The sequence below is a fragment of the Aulonocara sp. 'chitande type north' Nkhata Bay genome, linkage group LG14 (assembly GCF_057382095.1).
Source record: "Aulonocara sp. 'chitande type north' Nkhata Bay isolate Kocher_YH1m ecotype deep benthic linkage group LG14, A_spYH_male_GT1.1, whole genome shotgun sequence".
Taxonomy (NCBI): domain Eukaryota; kingdom Metazoa; phylum Chordata; class Actinopteri; order Cichliformes; family Cichlidae; genus Aulonocara; species Aulonocara sp. 'chitande type north' Nkhata Bay.
In genome coordinates, this window is record NC_141357.1 from 32218703 (window position 1) to 32244043 (window position 25341).

The 25341-nt window shown below is 38.3% G+C and overlaps 1 protein-coding gene across 5 annotated transcripts in view; it reads right to left on the reverse strand.

The window, feature by feature from the left end:
* LOC147314987 (cell adhesion molecule 2-like) overlaps positions 1–25341 on the reverse strand; it is a 151873-nt gene that overhangs the window by 28700 nt on the left and 97832 nt on the right. For 4 of the 5 annotated variants that reach the window (XM_086262122.1, XM_086262120.1, XM_086262118.1 and 1 more), the window contains exon 2: positions 18234–18260. The exons of the other annotated variant lie outside the window; for it this stretch is intronic. In XM_086262122.1, coding sequence (XP_086118248.1) covers positions 18234–18260 — 27 coding nt within the window. The remainder of the gene's footprint in view (positions 1–18233; positions 18261–25341) is intronic. 5 annotated transcript variants of the gene reach the window in all.

Here is a 25341-nt window from a genome sequence, read left to right on the forward strand (position 1 = left end):
TAACGTCTTCATTACATCACAGTAAACCAAAGATAGCTTAATGGGAGCCTGGTTGTCATGGTCCCCAGCCTTTGACAGCTGTAGAAGACAGTGATTTTTTATCGTGGAAACAATGGTAGGTTTTAATCTCCCAAAGTGCTTTCCTTGCTTCCTTATTGCTGGGCTCTAATTGGTAGCATGGCCTAATTAGAGGTAGTCATGTTCTGCTGTAGAGTGTATAGCTGCAGCTGGGTGGTAAATTGACACATAATCCTAGACACCGTGGGCCTTCGATCCGAGTGACTGCCGTGCCCTGAAACAGCCGCTCGTCACAGTGTGTAGAAGACATCCAAATGAGGCCTAATCACTCAGCCTTGCTGGATTTTACCTTCTTATTCCACATTTGTACTTGTCGTCTCAGCATAGTCCCCTAATTACATTGCAGACGCATTTCTATCCCGCCTGTGTTTTATTGAACTCTGCCACGCTTCAGAAACAGATGTCTAAAACAATACTCCTTCGTAGGGAATTGTGATAAGACAAAGTGTAGGCTAATATGAGCCTGAGCAGGCTATACCCTTAAAGGATAAATTGTGTTAAAGCAATAAAGCTTTCGAGTTCATGCTTGAAACTAATGTACCGCCTTTTCCTGGATACATTTCACTGTCTAAAAGCTAATCTTTGCACATTTTTTTCTCTTGATTTTACACGTCTGCTTTGGTTTCCATTAGTACAGTAATATGCCTGAATTTGAAGGTGACATTGTCTCTCCCAGGTACAGTTCACCACAGGGACATTTCAACTACGGGAGCAGCTGTCTGCCTCATTAGTCCAGCTCACACATGGGAGCAGAAGAGGCTGGGACAGCCATAGGTCTGTGGACCTTCCTTGACCTCGATTGTCCTGATGGAGACCATTGTCAGAAAGAGGTGAAGGTGAGGCTGACTATAAATAGTAATAGGAAAATATTCCAAATTACACACATTACATATACACCATATACATCAGCCACGGCAGTAAAATCACTGACAGGTGAGGTGAATAACACTGATAATGCTGTTGCAATGCAATGTTGTTATAGAAAACCTTAGTTGCTTGGATTCATGCGGATGTTAACTTGACGCATCCTGCATAAAGTCTGTTGCAGAAAAAGCAATGGCACATCAGTCTCCACCAGCAGTGCTCCACCCTCTAATCGACTGGATCTAAAGGTCCTGCTACCAATATTCCAGTGCTGAGACCACATGATACCCCCACAGCTCTTGTGTCCATTCCGATAGGAGAACCAGTTGTTTTAACAACAAGAAAGGGACCAACGCAATAGCACACATTTGCTGATTTTAATATTGTGGCAGTGGCTTTATTGATCAACTACCTGCTCACTGCTCAATCAGTAACACTTCTCAAAATGCATTTTTAAACGCTTTCTTTGATATTTGTACAGATTTATCATTTATTATTGGCTTTTATCATCTATTATTACTGTGTATTGCCGCATCATTTAATCTCATCATTATTATTATTATTGCTCAAATTACTAATGAAATGTGACTTAAAAATGCCATCATCACAATAATTCAAATGCAGCTGGGTAGGAAATGCTGATGCAAATACATTGTGTGGGGGGTACCATGTGGAGGTGTTGTTGTCAGTTTCTGCTTAGCTTTTTTTTTTCTTCATATAATCTCTTCGGTATCTTTGCTGCATGTCTCCAGAGTATACTGTTCACTATTCACAGAGAATGCTATAAAAATAGGTAAAAACCCAAACAGTAATAAATATCACTGTCAGTCCCTCAGGTTTTACCCCAGTTTGAGTAAAAAAAAACCCTAAAATTTCTTTTAATTATGCCTGTCAAGCCAATAAAGGCTTTTCACATATTCAGAGGTATGGCTATGCTGTGAATATTGTTTTTGGTGGTGTTTTCATGGTTCAGGTGCACTGGAGCTAACTGATCTTTACTTAATAAATTCATGAAATTCCACTGTCTTGACATTCTGTAGGAGTCTAGAGTGAGAAAATGCTGTCCTTTCTGAGGAAACATAATCCCCAGTGCCAGCTACATAGTGTATTTCATTTCTTCTTCTTCTTCTTCTTCTTTTTTTCTTTTTTGAGATTGTGAGTGGAGGGCGGCTGGCTTTAATTCTACAGAACAGTGGCAAACAATATTCTAGAAAGTCAATGAATCACAAACCGCTAAAAGGATACTACACTGTCCTGTGCAACCATGTACACTAACCTTTAAAGAAGCATGGTTCAGCAGCATACTACAGGTGCACAGAGGTGTGTGTAACAACATGTATCCATGAAGGATTTTAAAGGTAAGGTAGGGAGAATAATTAAGCATTCTTGTAATTACCTTATTATAACCGTCTTCAAAAACATGCAAGAATTTAGATACTGTTCATTTAATATCTGTTAAAGCCTGCAATAGGCTATTTCTGAAGAATTTTAGCACATTACAGCTGATAAAACACAGGTCTAAATAAATAAGTAATGGCTGAACTGCATTTAGCTGTTTCAGTTTCAGGATCCTGGTATGTTGAGGCATACTGTCTCAGCCATACTCTCATGGTGTGATGACAGTGATAATACTGCTTTGCCTTCTACTAAAATCCCATCATTTTAATAGCATCTGCTAAAGTTAAAGAATGAGTGGAACAAGGCATAAAATACATGGCACAATGAAAAATGCGATGTGCATTTTGTACTTAAGGTAATAAAGTCTGGTGACCTTGTAATCGCAGCTTCCACTTGAGCAGAGGTAAAATGATCGGTGTGCAGGGTCTTTTCTAATGACTACTGCACTGTTGAAGTGGACAGACAGATGCCTAATCGAACATCTCCCTAAGAAGAACACAGGCACACACTGGGAAAAAAGTACAAGCTACATCGACATGAATCTTCATAGTATCAGATTATGCTTTGTAGATAAACACTGTTACAAGCACAAAGGCTGTATTCGCTTTTCTTTGATGGAAATAAGAAACAGAGTGATATAAATATTGGAGTCCTTTAAAAACTGTAGCTTCAGAGCATTTAGTTATTTAGAAAAATGACTATATGAAGTGGGAAGTGAAATAAAGACAGAATTATTTTTAAACAGCAGAAGCTTTCATGAGATTTTTTCAAAGGTACAGGTTTATTGGAGTCAAATTTTAAAAAGTCCAGTAGTCTGTCTGTCTGTCTGTCAAGTATTATCTGTCTCCAAATGAATGAAAGAAAAAATATTGAAAAAAGTAAGCAAGGATGTGTAGTTTGTGTTGAGTCATGGCTGTATTTCCCAGTGAATGAAAACAAACTGTAGAAGTAATAGAGGTATTAAGGTTGTCTGCTCTACTGATGAGCCAAGACGACTCCGTGAAGTGCAGTGATGAAATGAGGAATAAGCCTGCACTTTTGCAAGATGTTTTGGGGGAGGATAGGCCACCCTTATACACAACGTTTTTCACTTCTGCAGGCTAAAGAACTTCAATACTGGGCATTGCTATATCCTTTTCTCAGTGGTTAGGTGTATTATACTGAAAAAGAGGGGGGTAGTTATTTTCAGGCAGTTACAGCTGAAGGTTGACAGCTTGCACATATTCACAGCAGACAGGATGCAACCTGCCTGCCGTGACAGTGAATAGGTGAGGATTGAGTGACCCAAGATGTCTTGATGAAACTAACTGCTGCCCTGTGATACATGAATACCATTAATGTTTGCTTTTTCAAACTGGATACTCTGCTTCTTTATGTGAGAATACCATGGAGTGCTAAAGTTAAAAAAAAAGTCAATATCTGATGTCATGGGTGCTTCTCGCTCCCCCGCTTTCCAATCCAGCCTCCCTACAGCTCTGCAGAAAGGGAGGTTAAGATTAAAAACATAAAATAATGAAACCTTAACTGAGTGAACCCATTTCACTCAAAATTTATTATATTAAAGTCCAAGATTTTATTGTTTTGCCATAGTGACCTTGCTTTAATTAAAAATATCTCTAAGGCATCAGTCTGCTTATGGGCCTACCTCTTAAACTACAGTTGGTCCCTTGGTAGCCCTTTCCCATTTTGCAATATAGCTTTATATATATATATATATATATTAGTGATCATGTGGATCTGCTATATATATATATATGTATATATATATATATATATATATATATATATTTTTTTTTTTTTTTTTTTTTTTTTTTTTTTTTTGTGCTGAAGCGAAGAGGCCAGAAAAAGCTGAAACCGGGAATATCACCCTGAGCCAAGAGCTTATGGTCCACATTCAGGTGGGCCACCAGGACACTGATCATCACTCACAATGTCAGCAAACACAAGATTAGTCAAGTTGTTTGCTGTGCTTCACACAGTCAGAATGCTGCTGACACATCTCTCAACCATGGCATTAACTTTCATGCAGAATCAAGTGACACTGCCTCATGAATCAAATATTTACCTGCACAGCTAAAATTAGGTAGAAATGTAAATGGGGAGAGAGGATAGCGTCTTCATTGTAAACACAAATATTTGATGATTAGATTTTAAAGCGGAACCAAAGGAACAGATGTCTGCTGAAACACAGGCTGGATGCAAGTACTTCTCATCTCTATGAGGGATGAGGTCTGTACAGCAGGTGTAGAGTACAAATATGAATACAGATGTGCAGAATGGCTGGCTGTTGAGTGTACATTAGCAATAAACTATTTCATTTCATCTCAGCCAGTCTCTTTTCATGCTGTTATCAGAATGCAGCTCAGACCAGACCATAGCCTGATGGAATCTCAGTCTGACAATATTAGAAGCCAAGAATATGATACTTAGGTTATTGATTCTGCAAGTCTTGTGATCTGGTGGGTATCTAGAAAATGTGAATATGAGAAAGATAGTCTTTGTGACTATACTTAAATAGAGGATTAAGACGGTTCACTGATGAATGTAAATTGAGCCCTTTATCACTATTTCTGTAGATTTCATTTTACTGTTTTGATATAATACTCATGGAAAATCATGCCGTGCTTAGAAACTAGGTCAGAAAACCAAACCATTGGAGAACAGTGTTGCATATATAATTTCACTGATTCGTCTAACGACCACTGATCCAGGCCATAAGGTGAAAAAGCCCAGAAACGTCTCTGTCTGGGAGAACAGAGAGTTGGTGGAGGAAGAATGAGCCGTACCACCCCAAAAGCCTTTCTCAGTTTCAGCTGACTGCACCAAATAATGGAAAGCAGTGCCTTGATGAATGGCTGGAGAGCAGTCAAGCACACCACTGCAGAATAAACTATAAACTGCAGGCAGGATAAAAAGAAAACAAATAACTCAGGAAAAAAAAAACAGTGGCAAAAATGCCTCCATTCATTAAGAAATGAAAACAAGTATTCATTTTCATATGAACGGCAGTTATCAAGCCATAAGTTCACCTCTGGTGCTTGATTTTACAAGAACTTCTTTGCAAATAGAGGTTTTAGAGGTTCTGAGCACCCCACTGCATACTAATGAGACACAGTAACTTCGCAGAGTGATGCCGGTAACAAAATGCTATGTAAGAGTTTGTCTACAAATCACATGGATTTATGGTGAGAAATGAATGTATGCTGTAGATGATCTAATTATGCATATATCTATATTTTAAGTGTTTGATAACTCAGACATCAACATATTATAATTATAAAATTGCTATAAAACAAAAATGGAAACATTTGTTTGCTGCTATTCAAAAGGTCAAATTAAATGATGTTGGATGGATAGACAGATAATCAGATAGATAAATAGACAGATGTTAAATAAAACCTAAATCTCATTGTAAGCTTACATGTTATTTAACTAGACAATATACTCTTGGGAACATAGTAATTAATGCTTGTCACTTGACAAAATTGTAATTAATTGCCTAAGTCTAAACTGCGTGGCCTATATGCCGCCACGTTGAGAGAGAAAAGGAAGTTTCATATCCGCAGTGTAAAAATATTCCATTTAATTAAAAGCTGTGAAGACCTCTTGTGGGGTGTATTTGGTGGTGGAAAGAACAAAAAAATAACAGCTTGCTGTCTCTTGCACAAGACAAATACAGGCAGCTCCCGGGTCAGTGTGAAGGTTTAGAAAAACATTGTGATAGTAACATCCTATAAGGTTCTCTTTAACTTGCTTTGGAAAATCTTTTCAACCTCATCATAAATTAATACATGCTGTCATAAATACCCCGTCACAGCAGTGAACCTGAAATTTTACCTACTAAATTCTTCAAAGAGGTCACAGAGGTGATTTCACCAACTATATTCTTTGTTGTAAATAACTCAGTGACTAATGGTTTTGTCACATATTTTACAATCCAGTCTGGCTCCTTTAAAGACACCCAGCCTTGATTCAAACCTCCTTACTAACCTTGCTTTTATCTCAATGATTATGGAGAAAATCCTTTCATGGCAATTCTTGGTGATGACAAAAACAGATATTCAGTTAAGATGTGTGTTTTTCACGAAACATCAAGGAAACACATTTGAAAAAGACCTCTAAAAAATTCCACTCAAAGTTATGAATCATTTAATTTGAGAGAAGGTACAGATGAAAGGTGTCTCTGAGAGTAGCAAAAATAGAAATGAAAATGTTTTCTTTTAGTGACCTTGATTCCTGTACAGGTAGGGTACATTACAGCATAACTACAGGACCTGTCTCACTCTCATCTTTACAGTCTTTAAGATCTTTCATAACAGTGTGTGTTTTATTTGAAAATGTATTTAATGCTGCAATTAAGTCAGAAAGAAATGCTATTTTCAGGACTGAAAGCATGAAAAGGCTAAATGGGAACTGAAGGTTTTAACTAACAGTGTGTAAATGCTAAATAAAATTATGCTAATATATATAAATATATATATATATATATATATATATATATATATATATATATATATATATATATATATATATATTAGGGGTGCAACGATACACAAAATTCACGGTTCGGTTCGGTTCGATACTTTGGTGTCACGGTTCGATATTTTTTCGATACAAAAAAAATGTTCATGCCTTTTTAATTTGTCATTTATTAAAATTATAAATATATATTTTAACACAAAAGTACAGTTTTTAAATTTAACCCTAACCCTTGTGCGTGTTGTTTTTTAGCTCGTCATATTGCAGCCACAGAAATTCTTTTGTCCATGAAACCATAAAGCTGCACTTTCTTTTTGCCTTATAGTCTGATTTGTCATAACTTCTCCGTTTTGTGGTAAGCTTTTCTTTGGCTGTCACTTCTTCACCCTGACCTGTCTTATTTGGCTCAGCAGAACTAAAATATATATCTGTCTGTGAAGGTTCTCAGTCATCCAGGTCATCATAGTGAAATATATATCCTGCCGCACTCACATAAGCTCAGCGATTCTCTGCCCGATCAACCTCTCACATGTTTAAGCTGCGGGAGATTTCACTTGTCATGTTTGCATAGTAAGCTAACAATTAATAAGACGATGTCAGAGGAATTGGTGCACAAATTATCATCACTCACAGATCAGTGCTGTCGCTCTCTATACACAGTTCCCGCGATTGCAAAGTGAAAGCAAAAAAACAAGCGCAAATTCAAACGTGATTTCAATATGTCACATATTGACAGTGGCTCACCCAATGACATAATTACCCAGCTACATTTCTGAAAGAATGCAAAAGCATTGACATATATTTTTCCTTCCTACAATAGCCCGACAGGCAGGGCAGAGATAGCCCCGGGACATCGGGCTAGCGATATTGCGAGCCCTGTATCTGATTGAGGAATCACTCATCTTTGGAAAAGAGAGTTTATTACAGAGAAATGTCTCTTTCCAAAATAAAAGCTATACTATCCGCTTCTTCTGGGCTATATTCTCAGCAGCATATTAAACATATCAGGTCTCCATAAGGAGAATCCTGTGCTAACAGCTGTCTAAATGACTCGGCTAAAGTTTGTAGCATGCATGCTTGTTGTTTTTGTCTTTGCACTAGGATGATGTCGGTGTAAATGTGCAGTCATATTCGTTGTGTTCCCACTAGTGCTTTCAGGTTAATCTCGTTGAAATAACCTTAACGCCACAACATGGCAAATCTCCGTTAACGAGCTACCCTATACAGAGGGGCTAGACGGCCAACACACTAGCTCCCACCCATGTAATTGAGCATTGCATGGCACATCCAACATACTGTTTTACTTTAGTCCATGACTCGCTTACCTTCAGGGTCATACGTCACATGAAAACCAAAATAATTCCAAACGCCAGATCTGAATGAGGGTGGGGAGGTCCACTTCTGTCTCGCTAGCTTGCCCTGCGCTCTTCCTTCTGACCATGCTGTCTGTGTTGAGTGCTCAGTGAATCTGCGTTCGACTACTCCGCCTAGGCTCGAGAGTGCAGCCTAGGCGGAGTAGTCGAACGCAGATTCACTGAGCGCTCAACACAGACAGCATCGTCAGAAGGAAAGTTGATAAAATAAATGACAAATTTTGTATTGTTCTTTTTTTTTCTCCCCTTTGGTTTTCTTTCTTTCTCTCCCCCTCTTTCTTTCATTCTTTCCCCCTGTCCTATCCCACAGTCATGTCTGTCCCGTTTGCAACTGAAAATAAAATAAATTCATAATTATAATAAAGGTCAATCAAATGGACCAATATGATGATCCACTTAAAATAAATCCTCTTGGCATCTTTCTTGGCCTCAAGACAACAATTCTGATGGCTATAGATCCAAACGGGACACAAAAAAAAAAAAAAAAAAAAAAAAATTGAAAAAAATTGTATTGTTCGATACATATGCGTACCGAACCGAAAGCACTGTATCGAACGGTTCAATATCGATACGAATATCGTTGCACCCCTAATATATATATATATATATATTAGGGGTGCAACGATACACAAAATTCACGGTTCGGTTCGGTTCGATACTTTGGTGTCACGGTTCGATATTTTTTCGATACAAAAAAAATGTTCATGCCTTTTTAATTTTTAATTTATTAAAATTATAAATTTATATTTTAACTCAAAAGTACAGTTTTTAAATTTAACCCTAACCCTTGTGCGTGTTTTTTATTTTGACAGCGAATGCGCACCTGCGGACCACTTATGTGCAGCCCTGGTTATATAGCTCGTCATATTGCAGCCACAGAAATTCTTTTGTCCATGAAACCATAAAGCTGCACTTTCTTTTTGCCTTATAGTCTGATTTGTCATAACTTCTCCGTTTTGTGGTAAGCTTTTCTTTGGCTGTCACTTCTTCACCCTGACCTGTCTTATTTGGCTCAGCAGAACTAAAATATATATATCCTGCTGCTTTTACACACGCACTCACATAAGCTCAGCGATTCTCTGCGCAATCAACCTCTCACATGTTTAAGCTTGCTGTGGGAGATTTCACTTGTCATGTTTGCATAGTAAGCTAACGATTAATAAGACGATGTCAGAGGAATTGGTGCGCAAATTATCATCACTCACAGATCAGTGCTGTCGCTCTCTATACACAGTTCGCATGATTGCAAAGTGAAAGCAAAAAAACAAGCGCAAATTCAAACGCGACTTCAATATGTCACATATTGACAGTGGCTCACAGATGCCAATGACATAATTACCCAGCTACATTTCTGAAAGAATGCAAAATCATTGACATATATTTTTCCTTCCTACAATAGCCCGACGGGCAGGGCAGAGATAGATTTTGGTAGCCCGACTGAAAAAAATCGCTAGCTCCAGGACGTCGGGCTAGCGATATTGCAAGCCCTGTATCTGATTGAGGAATCACTCATCTTTGGAAAAGAGAGTTTATTACAGAGAAATGTCTCTTTCCAAAATAAAAGCTATACTATCCGCTTCTTCTGGGCTATATTCTCAGCAGCATAAGGAGAATCACGTGCTAACAGCTGTCTAAATGACTCGGCTAAAGTTAGTAGCATGCTTGTTGTTTTGGTCTTTGCACTAGGATGATGTGTAAATGTGCAGTCATATTCGTTGTGTTCCCACTAGTGCTTTCAGGTTAATCTCGTTGAAATGACCTTAACGCCACAACACGGCAAATCTCCGTTAATGAGCTACCGCCGATCGCCCGTGTGTGGGGCTAGACAGCCAACACGTTAACTGCGCTAACACACTAGCTCCCACCCATGTAATTGAGCATTGCATGGCACATCCAACATACTGTTTTACTTTAGTCCATGACTCGCTTACCTTCAGGGTCATACGTCACATGAAACCAAAATAATTCCAAACGCCAGATCTGAATGAGGGTGGGGGAGGTCCATGTGTCTTGCTAGCTTGCCCTGCGCTCTTCCTTCTGACTATGCTGTCTGTGTTGAGCGCTCAGTGGATCTGCGCTCGACAGTGCAGCCTAGGCGGAGTAGTCGAACGCAGATTCACTGAGCGCTCAACACAGACAGCATCGTCGGAAGGAAAGTTGATAAAATAAATTACAAATGTTGTATTGTTCGATACATATGCATACCGAACCGAAAGCACTGTATCGAACGGTTCAATATCGATACGAATATCGTTGCACCCCTAATATATATATATATATACACATACACACACACACACACACACACACACACACACACACACACACACACACACACACACATATATATATATATATATATATCATATTGGAAAACCTCTTTCGTATTGTCTATCCCAATGAAACATTTCTCTTTCAGACCAGATCTGGCTACCTTGTGGTTCCTAGAGTTTCCAAATGTTGAATGGAAGACAAAACATTTAGGTTTATAACTTTAGGTTTAAAACTTTGCATTTCAAAGAATAAAACTTGTGCTTAGGACTGACTCAGGATGAATGACCCTTAACTATCTGTGTTTCCATTAGGGAGACCAGGGTCTAAAGAAAACTCCAGAGAGAATCTTATCCTAGGGTGCTCATCTTTTCTCTCTCTGCTTTCTTCCAAACCCAACTGGTCAATTCAACCTGAGGCTGGTTCTACTTCCGGGTTCTTCCTGCTAAAAGGAAGTTTTAACTCTGACCGTCACTGGATGCTTGGTCGATGATTTTCTTGTTAATATGTAGTTTAAACTATGCTGTGCCTGATCTCGGTTGAACAACGGCACTAAGCTGGGCAAATGAGAGTAAGGATAGGATCGCAGGAAAGCAAAGATCAGAGTGGAAAGTTCTGTGGTTAATTTTATTCTGTCTGAAAAATTGAACTCTTACAAATACATTTGCAATAAGGACAAACACTAAAAATGAAGCTGCATGCCTTTCAGTTGCAAACTTGTCACTGTGCCTCTTGAGTAAACCCTCTTCTTGAGCCCCCAGAAGAAGGTTTTGCACTGGTTCAAACAAATGATGACTCTGGACCCAGGAGTAAAAAAGAATAATTTTAAAAGACTAGTTTTTGTTTGTCAACTGACTCCATATAAAGTGCAGAGAACCAGTACCAATCATCCTCAGTAGTTTCTAAGGTACCAGGCATGTAGGTTACTCTGATCTACTCTTTTAAGTAGATGGACTTAATGAGATGTGGAGGCCATCTGCAACAGTAAACCTTGTTCTTCAAGTTGCTGAAAAGACACGATTATGCCACTTCACATTTGGTGGATGATCAACCTCCATGGCCTAAAGGTTTGCACAGTATTGTAAAAGACTTGACAGACCTACCAGGCCTGGCACAGGTGTACTTTATTTGATCTTCCTCACTCTTGTCTTTTGAACTTTATAATTACTAAATGACATGACACAAAAATGAACAGATTGTTGAACCCTACACTTTCACTCAGCATCATTAACAGGACACTGTCAGACATATGTAGTACTAAAGAGCCAGACTAGATTCAAGAGTGATGGTCTCAGCTCAAAAAGATATAATCATGCCCGAGGATATCTGTCTCAAGCTGTCCAGATAATGGTTGCCTGTCACATTATTCACCAACATGGTATTGATATTATTGTTTAGTACAGCATTTATGTAGTCTCCCTTCTAAAATGAAAAACAGCCCTCCCTCATGCTGAAGGAAGTGGATTTTATTAAAGCTGTAAAAGGCTATTGAAACTGAAGACAAACATGCCTTATTTCTGAAGCACTGAAACCAGTTAGTTTGAAATCTATTAAAGAACGCAATCTCTACTGTACTAATCCGCTAAAATATGTCAATTTAGAGTCTGTAGTGCAAAATGAAAAGCATCTCATTAAATTTCAATGTGTAAATTAGTATAATAATGTAACCATGATAATAATGACGGTATAATGAGGAGATCTGACAAAATTTTTAAAACAAGAGCAGCTTCTGTTATAAATGGCAGCTCTGCCTGCAGCTAATCTACTGGTTAGAAATAGATTACATAACTGTACATTTGCTGCACATCAATATTCCATATTCTGTTTTCCTTTTTTTTTTGTTATTTGAGTGCATTAACACACACTTTTAAAGGATTATTATGATAATTATAAAGTATATTTTAACCTGCGGCAGGTCAGTTTTCTGCTTGAGCACTCACATCAAAATTTCCATCTTCATCTGTCCATGTGAACATTTTAATGGATTGTTGATGGACGTGTTGTTAAACAAGCATAAGTTTCTTTCTCTCACTCTAACACGACCCGATTTGGTTTTCAAACAAAAATTTGTTTCTTTAATTTGCTGTTTAGTTTGGCAGCAAAGCTACATTGGAAAAGAGTGTGGGCTGGGTTAAAATACAACAGTTCACAACAATAACCATTGAAAGATGAGTGACACTGGTCTCACTATGGCACAACCAGTGCATTAAAGCACCAACCCCAAAAGACACTCTCTGTAATGCCAGCAGTTTTGACAGAACTGCAGTATATGTCAGTCTGGGAATAAGAATGAGCTTGCACAGCCCAGCACAAGTCCTGGAGGCATAATGCTAACACTGATTGTATACATGAAAACCCCAGATGAGTTCTTCCTCCTCTTTGTGTGGGTTTTCACAAGATACATAACAGATCAGGGTTGTCCCTCGGATGGTTTCTATTGACAATTCCAAGGAAATTCCATTTAAACAAGATGACACATCTTTGAAAGGGAGAAAAAAAGAGGCTTTACAGGCAAGTGTGTTGTTGTCAGAGCTCAATTATTCTGGTCTAAAGAGATTTTGTCCACACAATATCCGCTATGGTCCGTTCCATATTTGTTATTGTTTGCTTCTATACTTGCACAAGCACACTGAGGTAACTTCAAGCTCAATTGTGGGAAACTGAATGATAGAACTGCTTAGATTGCTTAGAAAGCTGATAGTGTATGAGTTAATTATGCATCATAACCCTTCTCAGCTATGTGAAACATGTCAAGAAGATTTTCAGCCTGATTTGTGCTAAATTCACACAGACCATTATGGGCTTGTTCCCCCTCGCTTTAGTCAGTTTCCAGTATAACATTTGAGGGGTGAGGAAATGTAGTTCTACAAAAAGCCAAGATACTGCACATAGGCATTTAGCAAAGGACCCGAGCTTGAAGAAGACACCCTCACAACACAGTAGTGTGTGGATTACTTAAATGAATGCAATGTGCAAACACAGAAGTAATGTAAACACCATGCTCATCACATCTATGATTTAAATATTAGTATCTTTGCAGACACATTCATTACCTACCTTTAACTGTTTTTCCTAAAACAAACGCTATGGAATAACATGATAATGAGAAAAGATAAGACAAGCTGTAGTTTACTGCTAAAGTAACCCCATGAGATCTGATTGTTTGCCGAGTGACCTTTCCTGAACACGGGCAAAAACATGTTTTATATGATTTAAATCTGACTAAAAGGTCACATCGTTCACACAAAAGAATCACTTACACTGACAGTGTAATTTAACTTGGTATGACATCCACATAAATGCATACCATGCTTATTATAAACATACTGATCTGAGGAACTGAACTGAAGAAATGCTATTGTGTGCTATTTTAACAGCTACCTGCCTACAGTCGGTAGCTAAAGATTTAAGCAACTATTTAAGGACAGCAGCTAATTAGCGCTAAATCTAGATCTGATCAATGAACTGAAGCTAATCTGTAAATGTACACCATAGACTTAGTTGCAGATAATGTCACAAAAAAGAAACTGCAAGAAATACAGTATTTGAAACTATACAGGCCTTTCACCATAAAATGCATTTAGACACTGAAATCTATACATAATTATAGTAAAAGCAAATATTTTGATTACATGTAGCCAAACTGGTCATGTATTTAATGTCTGTGAGGTATGTAGGTAACAGATAGATAGCTTTTATGTCCGTACTTGATGCATGCTCAATCATCCAGGTAAGTAAATCCCAAAAGGTTGATTCTGTTCATTTCTCCCACTGAAAACGCTACGTCCAGATGAACAGAATCAACCTTTTGGGATAGCTTTTAATGATTTCTAATGATGATTAACCTCTCATTAGCAATCATGATTCCTGGTAATTTCTCCTTTCCAGCATAAAGGATTTATTTGGCAGCACTCATTAGATAGACCAATGCTCAGAACTGCAGGGAAGTCAGTGAAGACCTAAGAAGGGAAATTTATACAAGGTAGGAAGGTCTCTTGGAGCCATTTTCAAACAATTGCAGATTTCAAGATCATCAGTTCCACTTGCATATACACAACTTTTAACTTAGACTTACACACAGTTCAAACAAATGTGTGTAAATGCAAGTCATTTAGATTTGTTACCTCTTTGCCAAAGTCAGTCATCCTCAAATGGAGGAAATTAGTTAGGTTGTTTACTGCAGGAACCACCAAGGCACAAGTGTGCCATGAACTGAAAACTCCTGGAACATCAGCATCGCTGCAAAGCGAGGTTTACATCACCATGGGTTTGGAGGGTGCCAACAAAGAAGAAGTAGAAACCCCTACTCCAAAACTGACACCTTCAACCTCAACTGACCTTCTCAGCTGCACACGTGTACAACCCAAGTGCTTTCTGGACAAACGTTTTGTGGTGAGACAATACAAAGATTGAGATTTGGCCAAAAGAGGAATGTTTGGAGGCTTTCAGAAATAAGAACACTGTGCCAACTGTAAAGCACGGTGGTGGTAGCATCATGCGCTGGGGATATTTTGCTTCGAGTGGTACTGGTACATTGCAAAATGTGAATGGAATAATGAAGAATGAGGACTACCTCCAAATTGTTCAACTTTATCTCAAATCACACACGCAAAACCAAAACGCAGGCTAATATTAGGCTTCTAGAATAGCCTTCTCAAAGCCACAAACTTATTCCTATTTAAAATTTGTGGACACTGAAAAAAAGCTGGTTCCATGGTAGTAAACCAACCAACTGAAAGAAACTCTACCTAATCCACGAGGATTGGTCAAATATCCAGCCAGAATTATGTCAGATGCTTTTTGATAGTTACCAAAAGTAACTAGTTTAAAATGCTAAAGGAAATTTAACCAAACCATTCATCTAATATTCATTTAACCAAAATGAATATTAGAGTCTTTATGTATCATTTTGTATCTTTTTTTTTTTTTTTTTTTTTTTTTTTACACACAGTATAGTATATTCCATAAAATAATCTGGTGTCTACGTTCACGTGCAACTGGGCTCATACTTATTGCTCTTGTTTTTTTTCCTTCCTTTTTGTAAAATCAATTAGTTGTCATCTTTGCATTAAATTTGTTTATGTAGATTGTACAAAGATATATTATGCACCCTCTATCTGCACTAGGATTACAGTGATTTTTTACAGTGGCTCCATCATCTGTAAACAAGAACTCAGACACACACAATGCATGTGATGAGATAACCCACCGGCACACAAAAAATGACTATCAGCGCTGTATTGTATTCATGGTCTGCACTGATAATGTGATCCTAAATGATGCAGTCATTTGATTGAGCTGATGAAGTCTTTCAGAAAGGAAATAACCAAGACAGAGTGAGCTGTCTGTTAGCTTTACCCTTCATCAAAAAGAACATTTTGTACCTGTTACAGACTAACACCTGAGCAAAAGTGAACCTTCCTCGACACAGAGGTGGTACTGAGCGTCGTCCTCCCCTATAATTTACCGCAGTGGGGAAGGTGGGGGAAAAAGTAGGGGGTGGACAATCCACAGAACTGGCAATAAATATCCCTGCTGGGGGAAACTCTTAGCCATGTTTTTTTTTCTGCTGTGCACGAAAAAAAAGGAAAGAAGAAAGTGGTAATACATCAGTTTCAGAAAGTGTGTCAGAAATACTGTACTGTCTCCACGTGAAACAGGAGATTTCATATTTAAGTAGTTACTTAACATATGTACACTTAACGTGCCTCAAATTAAGTAAAATCAAGGTCCGTGTAAGTATTACACTACACAGAAAAATAAAACTGCCAAAGTGACAGTATATTAAGGATATTCAGGCTACAAAGTGATAACAACTAGCACCACTAAGACAACAAAGAAGACAACAAGAAAAGCGTCTAATGGTAATCAACCCAACTCTCGAGGGCTGCCAAATGAAATGTTTTAATCAATGTTAATTCGGTTAAGCACAAGCTTGAGTATAATATTTTCTCAGTAAGCCCAACTATGGATTTCCTCTAAAATGTCGAGAAGGCACATGACAGGAAAAAGTAAGACTAGTTCCTAGAGTCCATTTGAGATTGCTCTTTGAGAAACGTACATTTCCTCTTTTAGATGTTCAGTAAACCCTATCCTCGGCCTTTTCTCTTTAATGTAACATAACCTCTCCTAGATTAACTGTATTTGAAAGGCTTTTAAATTCACATTCCACCTGCCTGAATGTGCCCTTCATAAAGGTTACATAACACAACTGTGAAAACAACCTCTGCTATTTCAACTTCATGTTTTACTGCTGCCATACGTGTTTGTCGGAGCAGAGTTGGAGCACTTTAGTCCCATTAGTCTCATTGTTTGACCAAAAATAGTGGCCAATACAAGTTTCTTTCCTAAGTTTGAGGTGACCATAAAAAGTTTTCTCACGAAAAAGTTTATCCTCAGTTTTCTCTCTTTATACAATGTTTTCACTTTAATAAATGATCCTCTTTTTCCCTCTGCTTGCACTGGCCAAACCATTGCTTCATACGCTCAGGTGAATCCTCGCAGAGCAAACAAATCTATTCATAAGGTCTCGGTAAATAAGCCAAGAGGCATGTTTTCCATTATAATGATGCCTGCTAGGAGGATCTTTTATACTGACTTCTTACAGTTATTCCATGAATTACACAGCAATCATCAGCATGCATTACAGCATTACAAAATCCATTAATAAATATTCAAGACTGATGCATGGGTTCATATATATGAACCCATACACACACACACACACGCACACGCACACACACACATATATAATATATAATCAACAACTAATCAGCTACAAAGGTGCTGCTGAAAAAGCCTGTCCCATTCTACGGGTACAAAGGCTAAATGTGTATCTTCTGTTAATTATAAAAAAAACCTCCTTGGTAATTAGAAAAGACAGTATTTTCCAGGAGGGAGTGTGGGGCTTAACATTCATTTTAAGAAAAAAACAAAATTAAAAAATTAATCATTTAGTTTGGTTGAGGATATGTAAAAGAAAAAACAACCACAAACAGCAAAACAAATAGACTGAGAACTAATTAATGTATGAGTGTATGATTGTAGTGAGGGATTCCAATAAAAAATGGTAAGGTAGACATAAAGCAAATAATATCTATGTAACACCTAGATAATGAAAAAAAAAATGCTAGCAAACTAACAAACAAAAAAGTCCAATAACACAAAATGTATGTTGAACTTAAAGAAACATTGTTAAAATTACCAAATATCTAAATTAATAATGCATTTGAAAGCAGATTTTAATAAGCAATAGATAAGACTCATTGAAGTGAACATATTTATCTGAAAAAGTGTAAAATACTGATGGTCAGAGGTGAAAAAAAAATAAAGTTGGTTACCAGAACATCTCCTGTTTGAATGTGCAATACAGCTAAGAAAATCTGTCGAGGATGAGTAAATAAGAAATGATCCCCCCTAAATATGAGGTGTCCTTGAACTGGAAACCACCCCCAGCTGCTCCAGATGAGCTGCACAGAGGCCAAATGCAGGAAAGCATGGCTGGGTGAGGCAGGCAGCACTTCAGTGTGAAATCTATACATACGTGAAGAAGGTTGTATCTGAAAACAGCAAGGATGTTCAACAAACCTTTCCTGGAGAAAGAAAGGTTAACAACGACAACAAAAAAATGCCCAGAATGGTTCAGGAGGAGCAGCGTATGTTAATGCTTGCTAGGCTTTTGGTGGAGATAAAAGGGTGATCCAAACATTGTTTATTGGGAACTGCGTGCAACATAAATCATGTAGCAAGAAAATGGAGGCAATAACTCACCTCTAGCTTTGCTTTTTGTCCCAGCCACTGATAGCATGAGGGGGTAAAGGAAGGAGACAGGAAGTTAGATAGGTAGTGTGAAGGAATACAATTGATAGCATAATGATTATTTGCTCCATGGTGACAGGAAGTATAAGATTAAATGTTGTTAATATGGAAATGGGAGTAGGATACTCAGTACTCATTTATAACATAACTTGATGATGTGTCAAGTGTTATCACCAATACATTACCAAGAAACAGAAAAGACTTGACTATTACATCTTTATCAGTTTTAACTCTATTACAACCTTATTTGTACCATTAATCCTTCATTAAAACATGCATCTGTAGCTCCTGTCCCAAGTAATGTAGTTACTTAGAATTAAAGTCAAACGAAAGTCAGAACACTCCAATATAGTTATGGCAACTGTAACTGCCTATTTTTTCTGGCAATAGTGTTGCATATGACAAGATTAAATACTAAATACAGCTTTACAGCAGCATCTGTTAGGACAGTAAAACACCAAGGGTCTTTGGATCAAGTTAAAGCCAACTAATGTAATCATTTTATGCAAAGCAGTTATTTGATGTCATCACATGAGTACAAGAGGTGAGTATGTAATCCCCAAAAGTGCCTGTCTGAGTATTTCAGAAAGTGATGATCTTCTGGGATTTTTCCACACAAATATCACTAGGGTTTACAGAGAATTGTCCAATAAAGTGGAAATATCCATTAAGTGGCAATTCTCTGGGTGTAAATGCCTTGTTGATGCTGGAAGTCAGAGGAGGGTTGCTAGAATGCTTTGAGATGACGAGATGATGAGGTAACAATAATTCAAATGACAATTCATTACAACTAAGGTATGCAAGAAAAGCATCACCGAATGGAAACAAGTTGAACCTTGAAGCAGATGGGCTACAGCAGAAGACCACATTGGGTGCCACTCCCAAGCTTAACTTACTAAGGACAGGAAGCTGAGGCTACAATTCACACGGGCTCACAAAACCAGACAATAGTAGATTGGAAAAATGTTGCTGGGTTTAATGAGTCTTAATTTCGGCTGCGAGAGTCAGATGGTAGGATCAGAATTTGGCCAAAAGTATATGAAAACATGAAATCGTCAACAGTATAGGTTGGTGGTGGTTGGTGTCATGGATATTTCCTTGGGACATTTTGGGGCCTTTAGTACCAACTGAACAATGGTTTAACAGGCTACCTGAGTATTGTTGGCGACCATATCTTTCCCTTGATTACTGCTGCCAGCAAGATAATGCTGTATGTCACCCAGCTTTAATCATCGCAAACATCTCCCCTAGACATATACATACTGTACCTCCCACAGGTATGTCATCTGGACCAACTGCCTTTCGGTCTTCATCCTCTTCACAGCTGCTCTTACTTCCTCCTTACTAATTCTCTGGATTCTGTCCTCCTCGCTCTCCCATTTTCTGCATTCATTATTCTCAAAATACTGCTTACACGTACCCAGTATGCTCTTTACACACATCTCTATCTCTATTCTTAACCACCCTAACCCACAGCAGATTCTTTCCAGCTCAATCTCTCTACGTAACCAACTGATAAAATTCCTTTTTTCCTTCCTTAGTGTCCACCTCACCAAAAATCGGTTTTGAACTGGATATCCTGGCAACAACTGAAACTATTACGCTATTATAAGCTGAAGTCTGATTTCTCAGGGAATGTAACTAGAACCTGAAAAATCTGTGGAACCTGATGTTAAGGTGCAGTTTACACAGTCCAAAGTCTGCATTAGAAAGAACAGAAGGATAAACAAAAACGTTTAAGCATTTGTAATTTATTTTTTTTCTTATTTTTTTATTTATTTTGGCATTAGTGATTTATTTTTGTTTGAAAATTAATGTTTTACTTACAAATTTCTCCCAGATTTTCACAGACTAAAGGTCATGCAATGCGCTGCTACTTGTGGACAGAGAAAATAACTCAAAAAAAGCACTTCTGAAATTGTCAAGAAAGCCTCACTTATACAATTTACCACTCTTCTCTGGTCCACAAATGTACTGTATGCTGACACATCTGGTCTATTATGGGAAATATCCAACAGACCACTATCCCTTTCCAGCTGCTGGTGCCAGTGGCATTGTTCACGCTATGCATGCCTCATTTGATTCTCTTGTTGTGAAGAATAATTTTTCACTTCTTATCATTTTTCTGCTACTCAAAGTTGCATTAGTATTCAACATGCTCATGAATGCTGCGTGTTTGTTTTCCCCATTGCTGATATTTGATATCAGCTGGCCATCGCTGGTAACAATAATAACACAGTTGCAGAGAAAGGTCTTAGAGAGGCATGACACTTCCCGTGTTCTTGCGTGTGCATGTGTGTTTTAAATAATGCTGCTGAAATTAAAAGAGTGTCCTGTAATCAGTCCTTTTTTCCCCTTTGCAACCAGCCTTCACAAGGCAAGTTCTGCACATTCGTATTTGTTCTCTCTTAATAGTCAGGTCAAATGTTCAATAAAAACTATGATTAGATTGCTAGTTGTGGTATTTTGGAAAAAGTAATATTTCTGACTTGTGCACAAGGGACAAAATTTTTATCTATAAAAAATGGATAATTTTTTGATGATCCTTGAACAAACTTATCTGATGAGGAAACCTGGAAGATCACACAAGTAATGTATGACAATCTACTATCTAATGGAAAATTCATTGTTTTTGACACTCATTAATCTTTCTGTAAGCCTTCAAGCCTGCGCGTCTTCCTATTTTCTCCTTATGTGGAAGTTATTAATCATAGACTCTCTCTAAATTTAATAGTGTTGACAAAGTCAGACACCATGATAAGATTCTCCTTGCTGTGAACTGGAAATGTTTGCAAGCACATGGCAAGCATATCAATATATTCTCTCTGACAAGTATAACACTTTGACATTCCTAAGAGGACTTTCACTGAAAATCGATAGGAGAGCGCATAACAACACACTTCTGTAAAAATGTCAGTATATTTAATACACTTGTCATGGTTAACTGCACAAGGTCAACGCTACAGCGTGTGGAAATACTGCAAACGCCCACCTGCTACTGTTCATATAACTAAATGAACTGAGTAATTATATTAATAATCACACTTTATTATAGCATAATGAGGAGAGTCAACGCTCTCAAAAGCAGGAATAATCGTGAGCAGGTTTGAAAATCATTCAGCGTGATGAAATACAATGTTGCACCTATATATGTGTCTATATAATCATTAGATCAATTAGATTAATTATTGCAAGAAGAGCAGGGCGATATGACCAAAAATATTTATCACGATATACATTTGAAAATTTGCAATAATGATATAACTGACGATATAATTGACACTAGACAAAATACTTTACAACTCCACAACTTTATTAGTGCAAAAAAAAAAAAACATCAGTGTATTTTCACTTAAACAAGCAGCTGTTTTTTATGTGCATGGAAGTTATATAAAAATTTAACAGTGCAAATGCAAATTCCTTGCTGACAATTTAACCAAAAGGCATTTCCAGTGGAAACTGGCCGACAATCCTCAGCATAACTGTGTATAATATTCACAAAACTTAAAAAGAGGTTATACACACACAATAAGGTAATTGTTAGGATGCCTGGGTCGTTGACCCAGAGTTTTGAGTTTATTATATCATTTATCATTTCTAGTTTTTTGGTTTCTTTGTCAGAGTTGTCTTCTGGTTTCTGTTCTGTTCCATAGTTGCTGTCTCCCTGTGTCCAGTCAGAGTCTGTGTCTGTAGTTCAGTCTGTGTTATGTTTCCTGTTTTACTTTGGAGGTGCATGTCTTATGTTAATGTGTCTGGTTTTGCTTCCCCTGTTTCGTTAGGCCTGATTTGCCCCAGCTGTGTTTCTCTCCTATTCTCACGTCCCATCTGACGTTAAGAGTAATAAACTCACCTCTGATCCGTGGGGAACTTCCCTTTTGGATGATGACGTAGACTGGGAAGCGTTTTTTTCATTTTGCTCCCTCTGAGCAGGGAGGAATCAAGGACAATAATCCTCAGCTTAAGACTATGAACCCTGTTAAAACTGTGAGCAATGTTACTAGTACTAAGACATTCAGTTCAGGTTCTGTCAGTTCAGGTTTTGTCAAGTCTGGTTCAGTCATCCCCAAGTCAGCTCACTCTAAGACTGTTAAACCTAGGATTTTGAAAACTGTTAATCATGGTGAAAAGGGGTTAAAACCTATTTTAGCTGAGTCAATTGTTGCTGAGCCTGCTCCTCTGCCTTCCTGCCTTTCTGTCTCCGCTGGAGGGTCCGAGGGCCCGTCCAGTCTTCGTCGCCTGCAGCGCCACCATCTGCGGCTCCCACGCCGTCACCTGCAGCGCCACCATCAGCAGCTCCCACGCCATCGTTGCCTGGTCCTGCCTCACCTGGTCCTGCCGCTGCCAAGCGCCGTCCAGTCCACGTCCAGCACCTCAACATCGCCAGCCACCTTCCAGGCTGATGACTGGACTTCATTGCCATCGTGGATGGCCTCCTGAACTGCGTCGCCGCCGCTGCCGCTGCCTTCCGCGCGGCCGGTCTCCGGACCTCCTTCGCCGCTGTTGCTTTTCACACGGTCGGCCTCCTGAACTGCCCGGGTTTGGACCTTGTGCTGTCTACCTCCAGGCCGGCCCCCTGAACTTTTTTTCGGAACTGTTTTCATGGCCTCCTGCACCTTTTGTGGACCTTGTTTGTTTGGTTGTTTTGAGTTGTTTTCTGGGCTCCTGTGTTTGCTGTTTTGGTTTCTGGCTCCTTGTGTTTCATTTGCAAGTAATCCTATTATTAATTTATTATGGAAAAACATTGCGTTTTAGTGGACTCTTGAGAAATTAAGAAGCTAAATGGATGAAATGCTATTAGTTCAAGTTGAACATATAAGAGAAGTTGCTACTAAACACTGTTTTAGTCTATGCATCCCTTAAAACCTCCAGGTTTAGGTTGCTAAGTGACATGTCACTGATGAATTCTGCATGGCTTAAATGAGAATTAAAAATGAAAGATGAAAACAGTGTGTCTATAAATGTAATAACATTAAAGTCAAGGTATTAAGCTGGCCTATGGTTGTTGTTGTTTTCATAACAACAATAGCCATCCATGTTTTTAACTGTATCCAAATATGGACACGTTTTCTTATGCAGTTTTAGAGTATTTTACAATTATCCTTGTGGATTATTATTAAGTACTTGTTGTAATTAGTTAAATAAACCACATAATATAATTAACTTGTTTTCCTTTGTACAGTTCATTTTTGCTGCCTCCTGAGTGGGATTTAAAAATGCATTTTCCTTTTGTCCCAAATAGCAAAATGCCAAAATAACAGTGGTTTAGAAAATAACCCTTAAAATAACATAAGACGCCGCTTTCAAGATAAAAGAGTACTAATAAATATACACAACTGTTGCTTATTTAGGCATAGTTTATACTTACACTCATTTATCACCATGCCTAAAATAATCTTACTTAATGATGAACAAATTAAGACTGCAAAATGTTAAAAAAACAAAACAAAAATAAAGGAACCACAGCTTATCTAAAGTAGCTTTACATAACAAGACAAGCCAAAAACAGCAGGAACTGATGAAACCATGTTCAAGATGAGTAGGGATCCCACACCAGCTGAATGAGTCCAATATTTGCCAGAACTGAACAATAAAACTGATAATAGCATGTCAATGACAATGACATAGGAAAGCAATAAGAAAAGGAGAGATATAACAAAGCAGAACAATGGGACTTTGGCCAGTTCACCCACCAGAGGCATTCTGTGACTTTTACAGTGTGTCAGGAAATAGTCTGTTCACTTATCTTTAAAACTCATTTCCTAACGTGGGAATATAAGCTTTAACAAAGCGATGGTTGTTGATCCCTGTGGTGATTAGCTTAAGCAACCACTGAGAGGTTTGCCTTCTAACAGTCAGCTCTGGACTTTGTCCCTCAGCTGGCCATCACTGGGGTCACTGCTCTCCTTCTGCCAGTGTCACACAGCAAACTCTCCTGGGACAGCGTGGCTGTAAGTAACCCTCTGACAGGGAAGTACTTCATCATATTCAGCTCACATCCACACAGCCACAAGTGGAATCACAGGGCAGTTTTAATAGCTGTTCTGGGGAGCTGTGCATGTGGGTGGCCCTCAAACATCAGTGGCAGGTAACTGAAATTTTTGGTCTTCAAAATGCTTGTTTTTGATCAGCCAACATTTCACAGACCAGCAATATCCAATTTGGAATGGCATTAAACTGAGAAAGAGCTGGAACATTTTGAGCAGAGGACAATCAGAAGATGATCAAAATCATTGCTCATTAAATTTCTATTAATTTGATGCTTCAGTTTTTTTGTCACGTTTCGGCTGTGTGCAGGCAGGAATTGGACCCAAACGCAAACTCACTAGAAATGGGATTGAATTCAAAATGGCAGCTTTTGTTGCTGAACAAAGAACGTCTACAAAACCTAAACTGAGAAGAATCTAATAAAACACACACAGCATGAGGGACGACACGACACTGACTCAGAGAAACACAGGGTTTAAATACACTGGGAAGTAACGAGGGGAATAAGATACAGAAAGAGGGCACAGCTGGGAGAAATCAGAACTGACAAGACAAGGAAGCAAAGTAGGATACACTCACATGAGACACAGACCTTCAAAGTAAAACAGGAAGTAGCACAGATCCAAACTAGACTAGGGGAGACAGGGCAACTAAGAAACACAGAGAACAACAACAAAGAGACACAGAGGGCAGCTACTAAATACTCAGAGAACTAAACAGAATACAAGAAGGCCAAACTAAGACACTAGACTATAGAATAAACTGGGGCGACAAAGAACTAAGAGCATAATACAAAAACTCAGAGATACAAGAAACTCAAAACACTGGGTCACCGACCCAGGACCGGGACATTTTTCCCATAATGTCCCTACATCCAAGTCTACCAACAACTGTTTTTTAAAAAGTGCCAGAAACGTATTTGAAGAAATATGGCGAATGTTCTCATTTAAATGTTACTGATCAGCTTCGATAAACATAAACATGACATTTGTCCATAGAAAGCCTTTTTTACATTTCGCACCCAACAGGAGATAGTTCACATAACTTGCATGTGCATAACTTGAGAAATGTAGGA